At 44.3% G+C, this 14,588-nt stretch overlaps 1 protein-coding gene across 1 annotated transcript in view; it reads left to right on the plus strand.

The window, feature by feature from the left end:
- The first annotated feature begins 510 nt into the window (after positions 1-510).
- LOC116503376 (major histocompatibility complex class I-related gene protein-like) overlaps positions 511-14,588 on the plus strand; it is a 30,166-nt gene continuing 16,088 nt past the window's right edge. Inside the window, exon 1 of the mRNA XM_032209753.1 lies at positions 511-672. Within this exon, the coding sequence (XP_032065644.1) occupies positions 606-672 (67 nt within the window). The 5' untranslated portion in view covers positions 511-605. The remainder of the gene's footprint in view (positions 673-14,588) is intronic.

The raw sequence follows: 14,588 nt of genomic DNA on the forward strand, positions 1-14,588 counted from the left end.
AAATGAAGAGTGATGACAATATCTGGGGGGGGGGAGGGGGGGAAGTAAGGAAGAAACTGGCAACATTCATCCTCTTCAGAGATCTGGATGAAGACCCGTGTGTTTAAGGTCCTTTGAAACACCAACAGGATGGGAACCGTTTGAATCTTGGATGGGTGTGTGAGAAATCTAAATTCCAAAGCTTTGTGGCAGAGTTTCGAACCGGGATCTTTCAGCTCTTCTGGACGGGGAATCCTTTCTCCATATAGTTGGAAGAAAAATCCTAATGCCCTTTGTTGGACTTCCTTTCAAGGAGATATACACTGATATGATGCATCGTTTGTTCTTGATAAAGATAGGTTTCAACCCAGCTTTCTCAGAGACAAGTAGCCGATTGAAGGGCGGGGGGGGGGGGGGGGGAGAGACTTTCCAGTCCAGGAGAAACACGCCCAGCATTCGATGACTCAGAGAAACATTTTGTCTACTTGCCAAACTATTCCTTCTTCCTCGCCTAATCTACGTCACATTTGCAGCGGAGTTGGCTTCCGCGAATTCCCCCGGCTCCCCAGTCGGAAAGTTTGGAGCGAAAGGGGCGCAAAGAAAGCTGCTTCCCGCAGAGGAGTGCGATGGGGCAGTTTCAGTGGCGGCTTTGGCTGATGGGAGCAGCTACTTTCCTGCTGGGAAACGCTTCTGGTGAGTAGCTGCAAAACCAAGGCACGGAGTCGCGAGCCAGGAACCCTCTCTCTCCCTACAACGGTTGAGCTGATTTTGGAAGCGTTCCCTGGTAGGGCCCTCTTCTTTTTCTTCTGTAATCCCAATTGTTCAAAAGCCACCAGCCTCCTTGAGAAGTAAAAGGAAACCTATCCTTTCCTGTAAAGATCACAGCCCTATAAGGGTTTTTATTGTGTAATCTCACTGACTTGATTTTGAGATATTAGAATCTGAATCAGGATACAGCTGGAAGGGACCTTGGAGGTGTTTTGTTCCAGCCCCCTGCTTAAGCAGGAGACCTATAACATTTCAGACAAGTGACTGTCCAGTCTTTTCTTAAAAACCTCCAGTGATGAAGCACCTACAAGGTGTTAAGACAAGCTGTTCCACTGATTAATTGTCCTCACTGTCAGAAAGTTTCTCCTCAATTCCAGGTTGCTTCTGTTCTTGATTAGTTTTTATCCATTATTTCTTGTCTTGCCCTCTGATGCTTTGGGAAATAAATTAACCCCCATCCTCTTTGCGGCAGCCTCTCAAATACTGGAATATTGCTATCATGTCCCCTCTAGTCCTTCTTTCTCTAGACTAGCCATATCCTAAATAGGCATACAAATTAAATGAAAAAAGGTTAATAAATGTTCCAGAATTTCCTAATAACTCAATTTCTCCAGAAAATGTAATCCTGTCTCACTCACTATGTAAGCAGGGAATTGTACTTTCTTGGAAACTCTTCCTCTTTTTCCTTCTCCTACCAAAGCAAATTAGATAGGAGTAGGCAATTTTTCTGTGTCAAGGACACATTTAATACAAACAAGATGGATGGTAAAGGTTACACAGTGAGTGAAACAGGATTACACTTACTGGAGGAATTGAGCTATTCAGGAAATTCTGGAACATTTATTTATCTTTCCCTCCCTTTAATTTGTATGATTATTTAATATTTATAAGATAGTTTTTGTTCATGTCGCACCTCACAGTATTGGAAAGGAAGCAACATTTTAATGAGAAGTTGCTCTGAGAGCTATAAAAAGCCTTGGGAGAGAACAGCAAGTTGCACTTTCCTGCAACTGCAGAACCTCCAGGGAGTTTTTGTTCATTTAATAACATTTCTATACCTGTCTATCTTTCAATCAACTATTTCTTATTTAGATTCCACTTTTGATGCTCCTCCATTGATTATCTCCATGCCTTTCCCTCACTTGCTGCTGTTCTGCAATGATAGGGTGGCTTCTTACAAATAACCATCTGCCAAACTGCTGATGTTAATTGTTAGATGGGGTGAATGGAAGAGGCAGGCTAACAGTAACAGCAGCTCTTTATTAGTCACAACTATGTACAATTCAGCGAAGACTCTGTCTGGCAGCAGCCCTTTTATAGGGAGCTGTCAGATATCTTAACCAATCATCTTTGAGTATTTCCTGCCGGATCAGAGGACCTTGGTGGAAACTACCATACTGTCTGCCAGTATGTAACATCCCTCCCCTCTTAGTTGGGTTGATCCGGCTGGTTACATATTCATGCAGGTAAGCAGGTTTTCTAGTCACTCTCTGACCTGCGCAGTTCAGTTGGCACTGGAACTTTGGTCAGGTTGGATGGAACTGTTGCCTCTCTGGCTTCACCTAATGGAAGCTTCTGGAACTTCCCATAGGCCGCGGCTGGAGTTTCTAGAGCTGGTTCGCCTCCGCACATATTGTGACAGTTTGGGAGCGTAGTGTGTCCTCAGCGTCTGTTGAAGCACCGACCAAGTGACTGACTGTACTGGCGTTGGCTTGGATAGGTTCTTGGCGGTGTCAAATACCTCTGGCCCATAATGGCTCAGGAACATAGCTTTTTTCCAGCTTTTGGACAGGCCAAGAGGGTCATTAGCTTCCAGGAAGCATTCGAACCTCATCATATACAAGTCCTAGTGGTTGGTGGCTGGGTCGTACGGAGCAGGTGGGGCGTAGTCACAACTACGTACAATCCAACAAAGACTCTGTCTGGCAGCAGCCCTTTTATAGGGAGCTGTCAGACTTCTTAATCAATCACCTTTGAGTATTTTCCCGCCATCAGAGGACCTTGGTGGAAACTTTCATACTGTCTGTCAGTGTGTAACATTAATATTGTTTAATATTAATGTTAATACTGGGAGCCGATTTGGTCTAGTGGTTAAAGTTCCAGGTTAGAATCAATGGGACCATGAGTTCCATTCCCTCCTTTGGCATGAAAAGTCTATTGTGTGACTTTAAGATGCCACTCTTTCTCAGCCCAAATCAATTCACAGGGTTGTTGTTCTGAGAAAAGTAGTAGTAGGAAGGAGTATTAACCATGTTTGCCGCCTGGAGTTATTTATAATAAATAAAGTAGGAATATAAATAAATAAAGTTATTTCACATGCTGCCTTTTTTGGCTGGATGTGAAGGCAACAACAAGCATTTCTCTGGAAAAGTATAGCTTGGCACACATAATTTTCCATTTCTCTTCAATGAGTCATTTTCTATTGGGAAAGTTGGAACAAAAGTGAAGCAATTCCTGCTCCATACAACAACTCTGAACTGTAGCTTGTTCAGATATGTATGTGGGGTTGTTTTTTTTTGGGGGGGGGGTGTCAAGAAGTAGGAGACTGCAGATATTTGGCACTCTTTTTTTTCTTTTATCCTCAATTTATGATCACAATTAAGCCCAACATTTTGGTGAAACATTTATTAAGTGAATTTTGCTCCATTATATAACTGTTTGTGCCACGATTGTTCAGAGAATCATTGCAATTATTGTTAGAAACATAGTTGTTAAGTGAATCTGGCTTCCCCATTGATTTTGCTTGTCAGAAGGTTGTCAGAAGGTCACAAAATCACATGACCCAGGGATGTTGCAACCGTCATAAATGTGAATCAGCTGCCAAGCATCCAAATTTTGATCACATGAACATGGGGGATGTTGCAATGGTTGTAAGTGTGAAAAACCGTCCTAAGTCACTTTTCTCAGTGCCGTTGTAACTTTGGACGGTTACTAAATGCACTGTTGTAAGTCAAGGATTATCTGTATCTTATGTTAGTAAAAGTTCCATTGTTTAATGCTGTGCTGGGAAGCAGAGAAGAAGGATAGGATGACATTTGATGTGAGTCTGCCAAGATGTGGGGAGGAAGAACTCATTTCCAAGCCCCTGTGAATCTTTTTGCTTCCACCTTGCAATGAACTTGTTTTTTGTCTTCTAAGTAGAAGCAGAGCTTTACCCTCCCAAGAGAAAAGTGCTTTTCCATCCTGCACAATCAGAAACTTGGACGGTTGGCAAAGTTGAGGTGGGACAGAAGTAGAGAAAGCATCAGAAATCTCATAATGCCAGTAAAAGTCAAGTGGTTAAGGCACCAGGCTAGAAAGTGGGAAGTCAAGTGAGCCAGTCATGCTCTCTCAGCCAACTTAACCTCATAGGGTTGGTGTTATGGGGAAAATAGGAGGAATAAAGTGTGTTGCATAAGTTTGCTACCTTGAGTTATTTCTAAAAAGAATAGAAGAGGGATATTAGTAAACAAAAAGTGCCTTTGAACTGGAATATGGGATGTTGCTATTCCTCCCCCCATGCACTGTTGCCATTTACAACTATATTAGAAAATGTTCAAATATGACACAGAGGATTCCCCTCTTCACCTCACCAGTGTAGAGGAATATCATTACCTCAACAATGAAATCTTTACTAGATTTTATTTCAGAGCCTAAACCAAACTTGTTGTGTCCACCACCTCCAGCCTTCCACATGCAATTGAATTTTGCCAAGTCTTCATTGAGCTGGAGTTTGTGTTAGGCAGAAAGTTGTAGAAAAGGGAAAATGCCACTTGATTGCATTTTGATTTGGCAAGAAAGTTTGCAGCCATGGCTGATTTCAGTTGGATTTGAAAGAAACAGAAAAATACTGTCAGCTGGATCTTATTTATGATTGTTTCATTGAATTGGGCAAGTAGAGAGAAAAAAGTCTGCCTTGCTGTATCTTTCAGGTGAATTTAGACTTCTGGCCAAACTTCAACATTATTTAAAATGTTAAAGAGTTTTTTGTCTTTTAACTTCCTGAGACTAAACACAAAGAACATGAAGCTTTGCAAGAGACAGTGGCAGGCTTTATTTTCTCTACTTCTGCTTTGACCCTAATTTATTGGCATTAAACTAAAACCAAGTTCCTATCATTGGAAAAGGTAATGAAATATTCTGATTGCACAAAATGAGAAGAATTAATCCAAAATTGCCAGTTGTGTTGAAAAAGACTAGGTTTGGGAACTAAATAGTTGAACTCTTGGGGTCCCTTATGGTCTTTCTAGCCCCATGAGTTGGATGGTAAGATTGAGATTGCCCAAAAGATGATTAGTGGGACCTGCGCAGTTCAGTTTGCGCTGAAACCTTAGACAGATCGGATGGCCCTGTTGTCTCTCTGGCTTCGCCTGGTGAAAGCTCCTGGAACTTTCCACAGGGTGTGGCTGGAGATTCTGGAGCCAGTTTGCTCAGAACTCACTGCGGCCCTGCAACCTCACCAGATAAGTACCCTGGTACCTTTGGGCTTGAGTCGTCTGTGGAAGGAGTGAATCCGTGCTCCTTTTGGGTAGGGCTTTGGCTGACTCTTAAATAGCTTGAAATAGATCTATACTAGTCTCCCTTTATTTATTTATCAGCATAAATATAACAAATGTAACAAAAAGGCAACAGTAAAAAATATTGGGTTTCTGTCTGAATGGTCTCTTGTGACGAGCCGAAGACAGAGAGTGGAAGAGTGACCTTCCTCCCATATTTGGGCATACCAGGGGTTGTGACTTTAAATATATACCTCTCACCCTGGCTGGCTGATAAGGAATCGAGCTCTGTAGCTCAATGGTTATCTGCCTGAGAGGCAACAGAGCACAGTTCGATTCCCAACATAGGGTATGGCTAGCTGTTGAGAGCTAAATAGCTTGAAATAGATCTATACTAATCTCCCTTTATTTATTTATCAGCATAAATATAACATACATACATACATACATACATACATACATACATATATATATATATATATATATATATATATATATATATATATATACACACACACACACACACATACACATACACATACACATACACATAAAATGACAATAAAGTAAAGTTAAGTAAAGTAAAGTAATATATGCTGTTTGCTTCCACCTTCCTTCCAGATAGTCCTCGACTTACAACCATTCATTTAGTAATCATTCAAAGTTAAAATGGCACTGAAAAAGTTGACATCATCATTTTTCACACTTTCAACTGTTGCAGCATTCCCATGGTCATGTGTTCAAAATCTGGACGCTTAGAAACTGACCTGTATTTATGACAGTTCTAATGTCCCAGAATCATGTGATCCCCTTTTGCGACCTTCTGTCCACCAAAGTCAATGAGGAAGCCAGGTTCAATTAACAACTGTTACTAGCTTAACAACTGCAGTGAGTCACTTAACAGACCCTCAGTGAGGTGAGGATGCCTTTGGATAAGGTGACCAGATTTTCAGATTGGTAAAGAGGGACACCTTTGACCGGGGGGAGGGGGGGCTTGATTAAAAATTTTATACGGAGCAACAAAAATTTTCATACAACGCAAAAATAGTATTGTAATATTTTTTTTATTTCAACATAACTACAATTTACAAATATAAATTGTAACTATTGGCAAACATCAAAGTTTTGATCACGTGACCATGAGAATGCTGCAATGGTCGCTAAGTGTGAAAATGGTCGCTAAGTGTGAAAAATGGTCATCAGTCACTTTTTTCAATGCCATTGTAACTTTGGTCACTAAGCCCATTATACCACCTTTCTTGCCACAGTTCTTAAATGAATAACTGCAGCTGATAAGTTAGTAACATAAGTGAATCTGGTTTCCACATTTGACTTTGTCAAAAGGTCACAAAAAGCAATTACATGACCCCAGGACCCTGAAACCATCATAAATACGAATCTGTTGCCAAACATCAAAATTTTGATCGCGTGACCATGAGGATGCTGCAATGGTCGCTAAGTGTGAAAATGGTTGCTAAGTGTGAAAAATTGTCATCAGTCACTTTTTTCAATGCCATTGTAATTTTGGTCACTAAACAGCCATGTTCCTGACTTAACAACCACCATGATTCACTTAATGTGGCAATAAAAGGTCGCAAAATGAGGCAAAAATCATTTAACAAACATCTCCCTTAGCAACAGAAATTGGGGGATCAATCCTGGTCGTAAGTCGAGGATTACCGGTAGCCAATTGCAAAAGGCAACTTTACTTGGAACAGGTGAGATTGTGCCCGGATCCCTTTCATGCCAACATCCCATCCTGTCCATGGGGAGAACTCCACAGGCCCCCAATCCCCTCTCAACCTCCACCTGACTCTGCCATCCGCCATAACCACACATGCCCCTCAAAGGCAAAACTCAGGGGGCTGAATTCTACAGGGGGAGGAGTAAAGGGGGGATTTGAGGGGCAGCCCAAAGCACCATCTGTCTAAATTTGCATCAGGCAGGCAGTAACATTTTCATAGACCATGATCAGAGGAGCAGCTGATCCTATGGAGAGACTCCTCCTGCATTCAGTCCCAGGCCTACAAGTGGAAGTACCCCTTCCTTCCTTCCTCCTTTCACCTTCCTTCCTTCCTTCCCTCCCTCCCTCCCTCTTTCTTCCTTCTAGCCTTCCTTCCTTTCCATTCTTTCTCCTTCCTTCCTTCCTCTTGCCTATCTACCTTCTGTCTTTCTGCTCTTTAGATCTCTCTTCCTCTTTCCATCCTTTCACCAAAAATCAGGATGTTTTATTAGCATCAGCATCATTCTGCTGAAAATGCCAGATTCTGTGGTACTTCTGGATGAGATTTAGAAAATTACAGAGACATGAGGAATCATTATATAACTTCACTTGGCAAAACTCTGATTAAAATAATAGCAACAAAATGTAAGGTTTTTTAATTTTAAAACTCTAGCAAAACATAGATTTATTTCCAGTTTAGTTAATTAATGTCATTATAAAAAGGAATGCAATTGATTAAATAAAAATGACTTTTTCTTTTATTAAGAATACTTATTCTACATTAAACTAGAAAATATTTCATAGGCCCTTCAACAAGTTTGTTACAAGTTTTCAGGAATGCATGCATTCTTGAAACTGATACCATGTAATGTTAAAAAGCAGATGGCTAACTAAGTACACTAAAAACCATGTTTCATTATTTGCTACTTGAGGCCAATAGCAATGATGAAGAAATTTCTGTCATCCTCAGTGACAATATTTTTAGGGCCAAAAAACAAAACTGTATATTGGATCTGTTGAATGGAGAAAGGCCTGCCCTCCCCCCCAAATGAGACGCCTTCCACGATAATAGGAGAGGAGAGCCTGGAGACAGCAATCAAAAGGCAGAAAGTAGCTAAGAGAACGGGTGCGGGGGTTGGGAGAAGGCATGGGACGGGCTCCCAGCAGCGGCTGCTCGGATTTGCCATTTCCTTCCTTCAGCCCAACACTCTTGCTGGCATTATGGCCAGACGAGAGGGATTGCAGAGGGTCCAGGGCAGCGAGTCATTCAATGGGAAACTAGCCTCTTGGAAGGAATGACCTGGCTTGGTTCCCGCTTTCAACGATCGAACGGAGAAGCGAAGAGGCAGGAGAGACAAAGCGGGAGCCAAGCCGGGTCATTCCTTCCAAGAGGCAAGTTTCCCATTGAATGACTCGCTGCCCTAGGCCCTCTGCAGTCCCTCTCGTCTGGCCAGAATGCCAGCGAGAGTGTTGGGCTGAAGGAAGGAGGGATACACACACTCGCGTTCTCCCCCTCCCTCCCTCTCTCTCTCTCTCTCAAATGGCAAATCCGAGCAGCCGCTGCTGGGAGCCCATCCCATGCCTTCTCCCAATCCCCGCACCTGTTCTTTTAGCTACTTTCTGCCTTGTGATTGCTGTCTCCAGGCTCTCCTCTCCTATTATCGTGGAAGGCGTCTCATTGGGGGGGGGGGAAAGCAGGCCTTTTTCCATTTCAAGGAGCTGCCGCTTCTTCCACCACCTCCCCCCCCACCTCTTAGAAGTCTAGCCAACTGCCCGCCAAGCTCTCCCCGGAGACTCACCCAGAGTTTTCACCACGATTTGCCTGGTGAGAGGAGGCGGCAGGTTGATGCAGACCAAATCCACATCCTGGTGCAGCAGGACCTCATGTATCCGGCTGGTATAGAAGGGGACACTCATCTCCTTGGCCAGTTCTTCCGCCTCTTCCTGAGTGCGGCCCCAGAGCGCCTTGACCGCGAAGCCCTCATCCTTTAGAAGCGGGATGATGACCCGGGCGGTCAGGCTCGTGCCGAACACACCCACCCCAGGCAGCGTGGCTGTTGCTGCTGCGGCTGCTTCTGCCTGCTTCCCTCCACCCTCACCTTTTTCCTCCCCTTCCTCCTCCTTCTCCTCGCTGTGATCTGGATGCCTGACGCACCTTCCTTTCCTCCGCGTTCGGCCCTTTCGCGTGGAGCCTCAAGATTATGAGCAATGCAGGGTTGCTACGCTAACTGCTGCTGCTGCCGCTGCCCCTCCATAGCCGGATCATCCCAAGCGGATTCCTTGAATGCCCGCGCGTGTGTGCCACGCAGCTAGGCGCAGGGAGCTCCGGGTCATGCACGTTTGCAAGTGCGCTCAAGGAAAGCATTGTAGCGCACACACGATGAACCTACAGAGGCGGGAAAAGTGGCAGCAGGCATACACCCGGGAAGGAAACCCCGCTTTCTTTTAAGTGCATGAAAGTGGTGCACGTACCAGACAAAGCTCAGGGCCGTCTGAGAATCTCCAGACTTAAAAGCTGAGGCTTGCAAAAACATGGCAAAGAAAAGCGGCAGGCCGACAATGCCCGTCCCCGGATCGACACGATCTCCTCCTTCCAAGGCTCGCCAACCCCCGCGCCGAAAAGAAGTGGAAGAAGTTGGGGCGATAAAACGCCGGGGGGAGGGGGGGCATTGGTAGGAATCCTATATGCTCTTTCCTGAGGGAAGGTGGGCGGTAAATGCCGTCCCTCCCCCTCCCCCGGCGCTTGCGGTGGTGAAGGTTGTTTCATGTTGCTGCTGTTGCAGTTTTTCTGTTCCGAGGCAGAAGCTGCCTGCCTAATGTGCCCAGATTATAACACGGGGCGACTGATGATAGTTTGAGCGGGTGTGGCCGGCGCAAACTACTGTCAGTTGCCCTGCGCTCAAAACAAGTCCAGGGAGAGTAGGTGTTGGGCAGGAAGGCTTCTGGTGGTTCCCGGGAAGCGATCCCACCACCATCCGCTCGCGGCTGTTCCCGCCCGGACGCCCAAAGCGTCCCAGCCCACCCGGGGCGAGTCAGCTGCAGTGCAGCGGGTGGTGATCTCACCACCATCCGCTCGCGGCTGTTCCCTCCCGGACGCCCAAAGCATCCCAGCCCGCCCGGGGCGAGTCAGCTGCAGAGCAGTGGGTGGTGATCCTACCACCATCCGCTCTCTGCTCTTCTCACCTGGAGGCCCAAAGCCTCCCAGCCCGCCCGGGGCGAGTCAGCTGTAGTGCAGCGGGCGGCGATCCCACCACCATCCGCCCGCTCACTCGCTACGCTACCCCGTCCGTTACTTACTCTGGGTGAGTTCAGAGAAGCGGTGGCCCCGGGAGTCAGGAGAGCCAGGACAGGCTGGGAAGCGGACGGAGCCGGAAGGGGTCCTGCGGAGGAGTCTCCAGCCACTGCGCTCGCCTCGCCCACCGGCCCCCGAAGTGTGTGAGGGATACTTTGGTGGAGAGGCGCCACTTCCAGACCCCGCCGAGGGCCACACACACAGGTGGCTCTTTTCGGAGAGGCGGAGGCTTTCCCACGGCTTATCCGGAAGTGGGGCTGGAAAGGCGAGCTCGCTCCCCCACCCATCTGCCCGCTCACTCGCTATGCTACTCCACCCATGCGAGTGGCAGCGGATGGGCGAGGGAGCAAGCGATCGAAGAAGGCGCCAAAATTAAAAAGTGGGATCTTTTGGGAACGGCCCGGGATGCGGGAAAAATTATGACAAAGCATGCCTGTCCCGCCAAATGTGGGACGTCTGGTCACCCTACCTTTGGATGCCAGAACATCCTTGAAAATGCTAGAGTGTGGTTCCATCAGAACAGGCAGCTGGAACATTGGCTTGGATGCTTTTGACTAAAGTTAAATTTTGAATGGATGAGGGAAATGGGGATAAAAGGATTTCTGCCTGGCTGCAGCTATTTCCCCCCCAGTTCCACTCCCTATGTCAGTCTCTGCTTCGCTTGCTTGCTATTGGCTGCCATAGAAATGGGGAGGGTGGGGGCATGGTCTTTGGGAAGGGAATTATATGGTACTGGAGGAGTATGTAGAAGGGAGTTTTGTTCTCCCTTCTTCTGCGCATGCTGATGGCCGATGTTTGGCCTTGGTCAAGGCCAACCGTCTTGCATACCAACCTGATGAGGCTTTTTGAAGATGCACCCACATGATACCTTAGGGCAGTGGTTCCCAAACTTGGCAACTTTAAGACTTGTGGACTTCAACTCCCAGAATTCTCCAGCTAGCTCTTCTGGCTGGAGAACTCTGGGAGTTGAAGTCCACAAGTCTTAAAGTTGCCAAGTTTGGGAACCACTGCCTTAGGGAGTTGCAGATTGGACACTGGGCTGGGGTAATTGGAGGGAGGGGGCTGGGTAATCATTTGATATGTACATGTTCGTGCCTTTTTGGCTCAGATCTTGCTTTCCTTTTCACTGCTTTCAATTCATATCTAGTAAAAGTACTTTATCTCTATTCAAATGGAGTTGAGGTTTTTCTTTCTTGGATACTGAAAGATGCATGCCTGACATCCTCACATTTGTAAGTGGAAAACTGAGGCTGCTCTGAGTGATATTTGTCCAAGAGTGGATTTTTTTTTCTTTTTTTCTTTTTCCAACTTTCCTTTCTCCCTCTAACACTCCCCTCCTACTTCCCTTTCCCCTCAAACCTTCCTTCTCCCCTTACTCCCCACACACCCTCCTTACATTCCCCTTACTCCTTCCTTACTCCTCCCTCTTCTTTCCCTCTACCTCCCTCCTTGGTGTATGCCTTTATTCGAGTATTGTTTAATCTGATAAAAAGTAAAATAAACCAAGGGAAAAAAATATATATATATATAAAGAAAGAAAAAGGAAAGAAAAGAAAAGAAAAAAAACCACCGTATATAAATACATTCTTGTTCTTATTGAGACTATGTTAACACCCCCCCCCCCCCCCCCCCCACAAATCCCCATCCCTAATCCTCCCGACTTCCCAGGGCCCACACCTGGCACTACCTTCTGTCTAAAGTATCTTGTGTACGTATGGATTAAAAATAATATATCAAAAGAAAGAAAAACAAAAAAAAAGAAAGAAAAGAAAAGAGAGAGAGAAAAAAAAGAAACCACTCTTTGTGTTGAGCTCAGCCCCCCATCTTTATCTATATTTAAATAGTATAAGTCATTCTATCTATATTTTATTCTCGTCTCTTACTTCTTTGTTATTTACCCCAACTTTCTGTAGACTCTCCCGTTCCTTTTCCTTAACCTTATGTTCAGATAAACATTTATACAAATTTGTGTAGACATCAATATACAATCTAACCAAAATTGATCCCTTCCAATAAAATTTAAGCAACGTGGTTCATACCACATATTCAAATATTACTTTACAGAAGAATAATCAAGCTTTCCCTTCTAATAAAATTTAAACAGCGTAAATAATCTTTCTTAACCTCCTTTCCAAACAATAATTCAAAATAATCTAACCAAGCTTCCCCTTCTTAGTAAAGTTTAAGCAGCATAGATCAAGTATTACTTTACACAGAAATCATTTTCTATCTTAAGATAATCCCAACCGACTTTCTCTTCTAATAGGATTTAAATAACGTAAATCATTCCACATGCATTTTACCCTCATCCCTTGCTTGTCCGATATTCACCACCAACAAATTTGTGCAGACATTTGTTTAAGATCTAACTCAAAGTAATTTCAACCAACTTTCCCTTCTAATAAGAATTAAATAGCATGGATCATTCCACATATTCAAATAATACTTTCAGCAAGAGTCAGTTAACCTTCTATTTTAAAGTAGTCCCTTCTAACAAAATTTAAACAACATAATTCATTTCGCATTCATTTTACATCTATCTTAAGATAATCCCAACCGGCTTTTCCTCTTCTAATAAGCTTTAAACAACGTAAATCATTCCGCATATATTTTACCCTCATCCCTTGCTTGTCTAATATTTACCACTATCAAATTTATGCTGACATTAGTTTAAGATCTAGCTCAAAGTAATTTCACCCAACTTTCCCTTCTAATAAGAATTAGTCCGCTTTTTCTACCGGAGAGAGGTCGCAAACCCCCATTTAGTCCACAACTTTGGCAAATATTTTAAAATGTCTAAATTCTCGATCTCCGTTTTTCTGCTTCTCCGAGGGAGGAAAGGCTACCCCCTCCATCTTGCAGCCACGCAGCCTGCCGCTTGCCTTCTCCTTCCGCTTGTCTCTCCTCTCTTCCAAGTGAGTCAGGAAGTCCCGCCTTCAAAGTCCTACGATAGAAATCTCGGGCCTCCGAAACAGAGTTAAGACGAAATCTTTGATTCTCAAATGTGACCGTAATGCCGGCAGGGGCCTCCCATCTGTATCGAATCTGTTGACTCCTAAGCTCTTTGGTTAAAAAGGCGTAGTCCCTTCTTGCTCTCAACATCTGGAAAGGAATATCTTTGAAGACAATCAGGTCCTGGTCATCAACTCGGAGACTGTTATTATGAAACTTTTGCACAATCGCATTTCTGGATTCTTTTGTGGAGAAATATATAATTATGTCCCTCGGGAGCTGTCGCTGTTCCGCTACCAATGAGTTCTGGCGATAAATTTTCCGAATCTGCCAATCAAAGTTAAGTCCCGGGCTTCCCACCGCATGGCTGAAGGCTTCAGCGAAGGTCTGTTTCAGATTCTCTTGCTCCTTTTCACGGAATCCTCTAACTCTTATTGCAAATGTCTTCCTATTAAAATTCATCATCACGAGCTGTTCTTCAGTGTCTCTAATTTTTTGTTGTAATATTTGAATATTAGTAGTCAAATTAAAATTAGCCTTCTCCAAGCTTTCCAATTTATTCTCTATTTCAGCAGAATAATCTGACAGGGCAGACACGGCTGCGAACGTATTCGCCTTCATTTGATTAATTTTAGACTTTAAATCATCATATAGTTCCAATACAAATTCCTTAATTTCTTGTTTAAAATCATTAAATATTTTAAAGAAGTATTCCTGTGTTAAAAATTCTCCAGTAGAGGGCATAGGAGACAAAGGCTGTGGTTCCAATATAAATTCTTTAGATTCTTTAGGCACATTTGTAGCAAGACGCTTCTTTGATCTGGGTGCCATAATAAATAAACAGATAAGCAGCGCTTTTGCTCCCCTCTGTTTCCAAAGAAAAAGAGTTTATTTTGTTAAGGAGCGGTCTGCAGGAAGGTAAAACCGGCTAAGTACATCCGCTATCAATCACCAACGGAGAGAAATCGCCATTTTGAAGTCCATTTAGACAAAGAAGTCTCTAAGACAAATGGTGCTGGTATTTAAGATAGTAATAAAAGCATAAATCTCACAGGAGTGGGACCCGCCCGTATTAAACCTAGCTTGAAAAAAACTTTGCTTTGTCCTGGGGGGGGGGGCTAGCCTGTCTGGGGCTGCCAAAAAAGGCAGCTGAGAAGAACTGGCTGGAGATGAAAGCTCCGCTCCCGCTGGATCTAATCTCTGTCCACAGCCAAAAAAAAGAGAAAGGCTGTGGATTACGAATAGACCCTAACACACAGAGCTACTCCCTGCCCCTTTCTTAGCCAAAAAGGGGTGATATCTATGATCTTATTTAGATATACAGACCAGATCTCTGAGAGGAGCTCGGTTGAGCCCTCCTCGGCAACAGGCCACGCCCCCAGGAAGCCTCCAAGAGTGG

The sequence above is a fragment of the Thamnophis elegans genome, chromosome 2 (genome assembly GCF_009769535.1).
Source record: "Thamnophis elegans isolate rThaEle1 chromosome 2, rThaEle1.pri, whole genome shotgun sequence".
In the NCBI taxonomy this organism is placed as follows: Eukaryota; Metazoa; Chordata; class Lepidosauria; order Squamata; family Colubridae; genus Thamnophis; species Thamnophis elegans.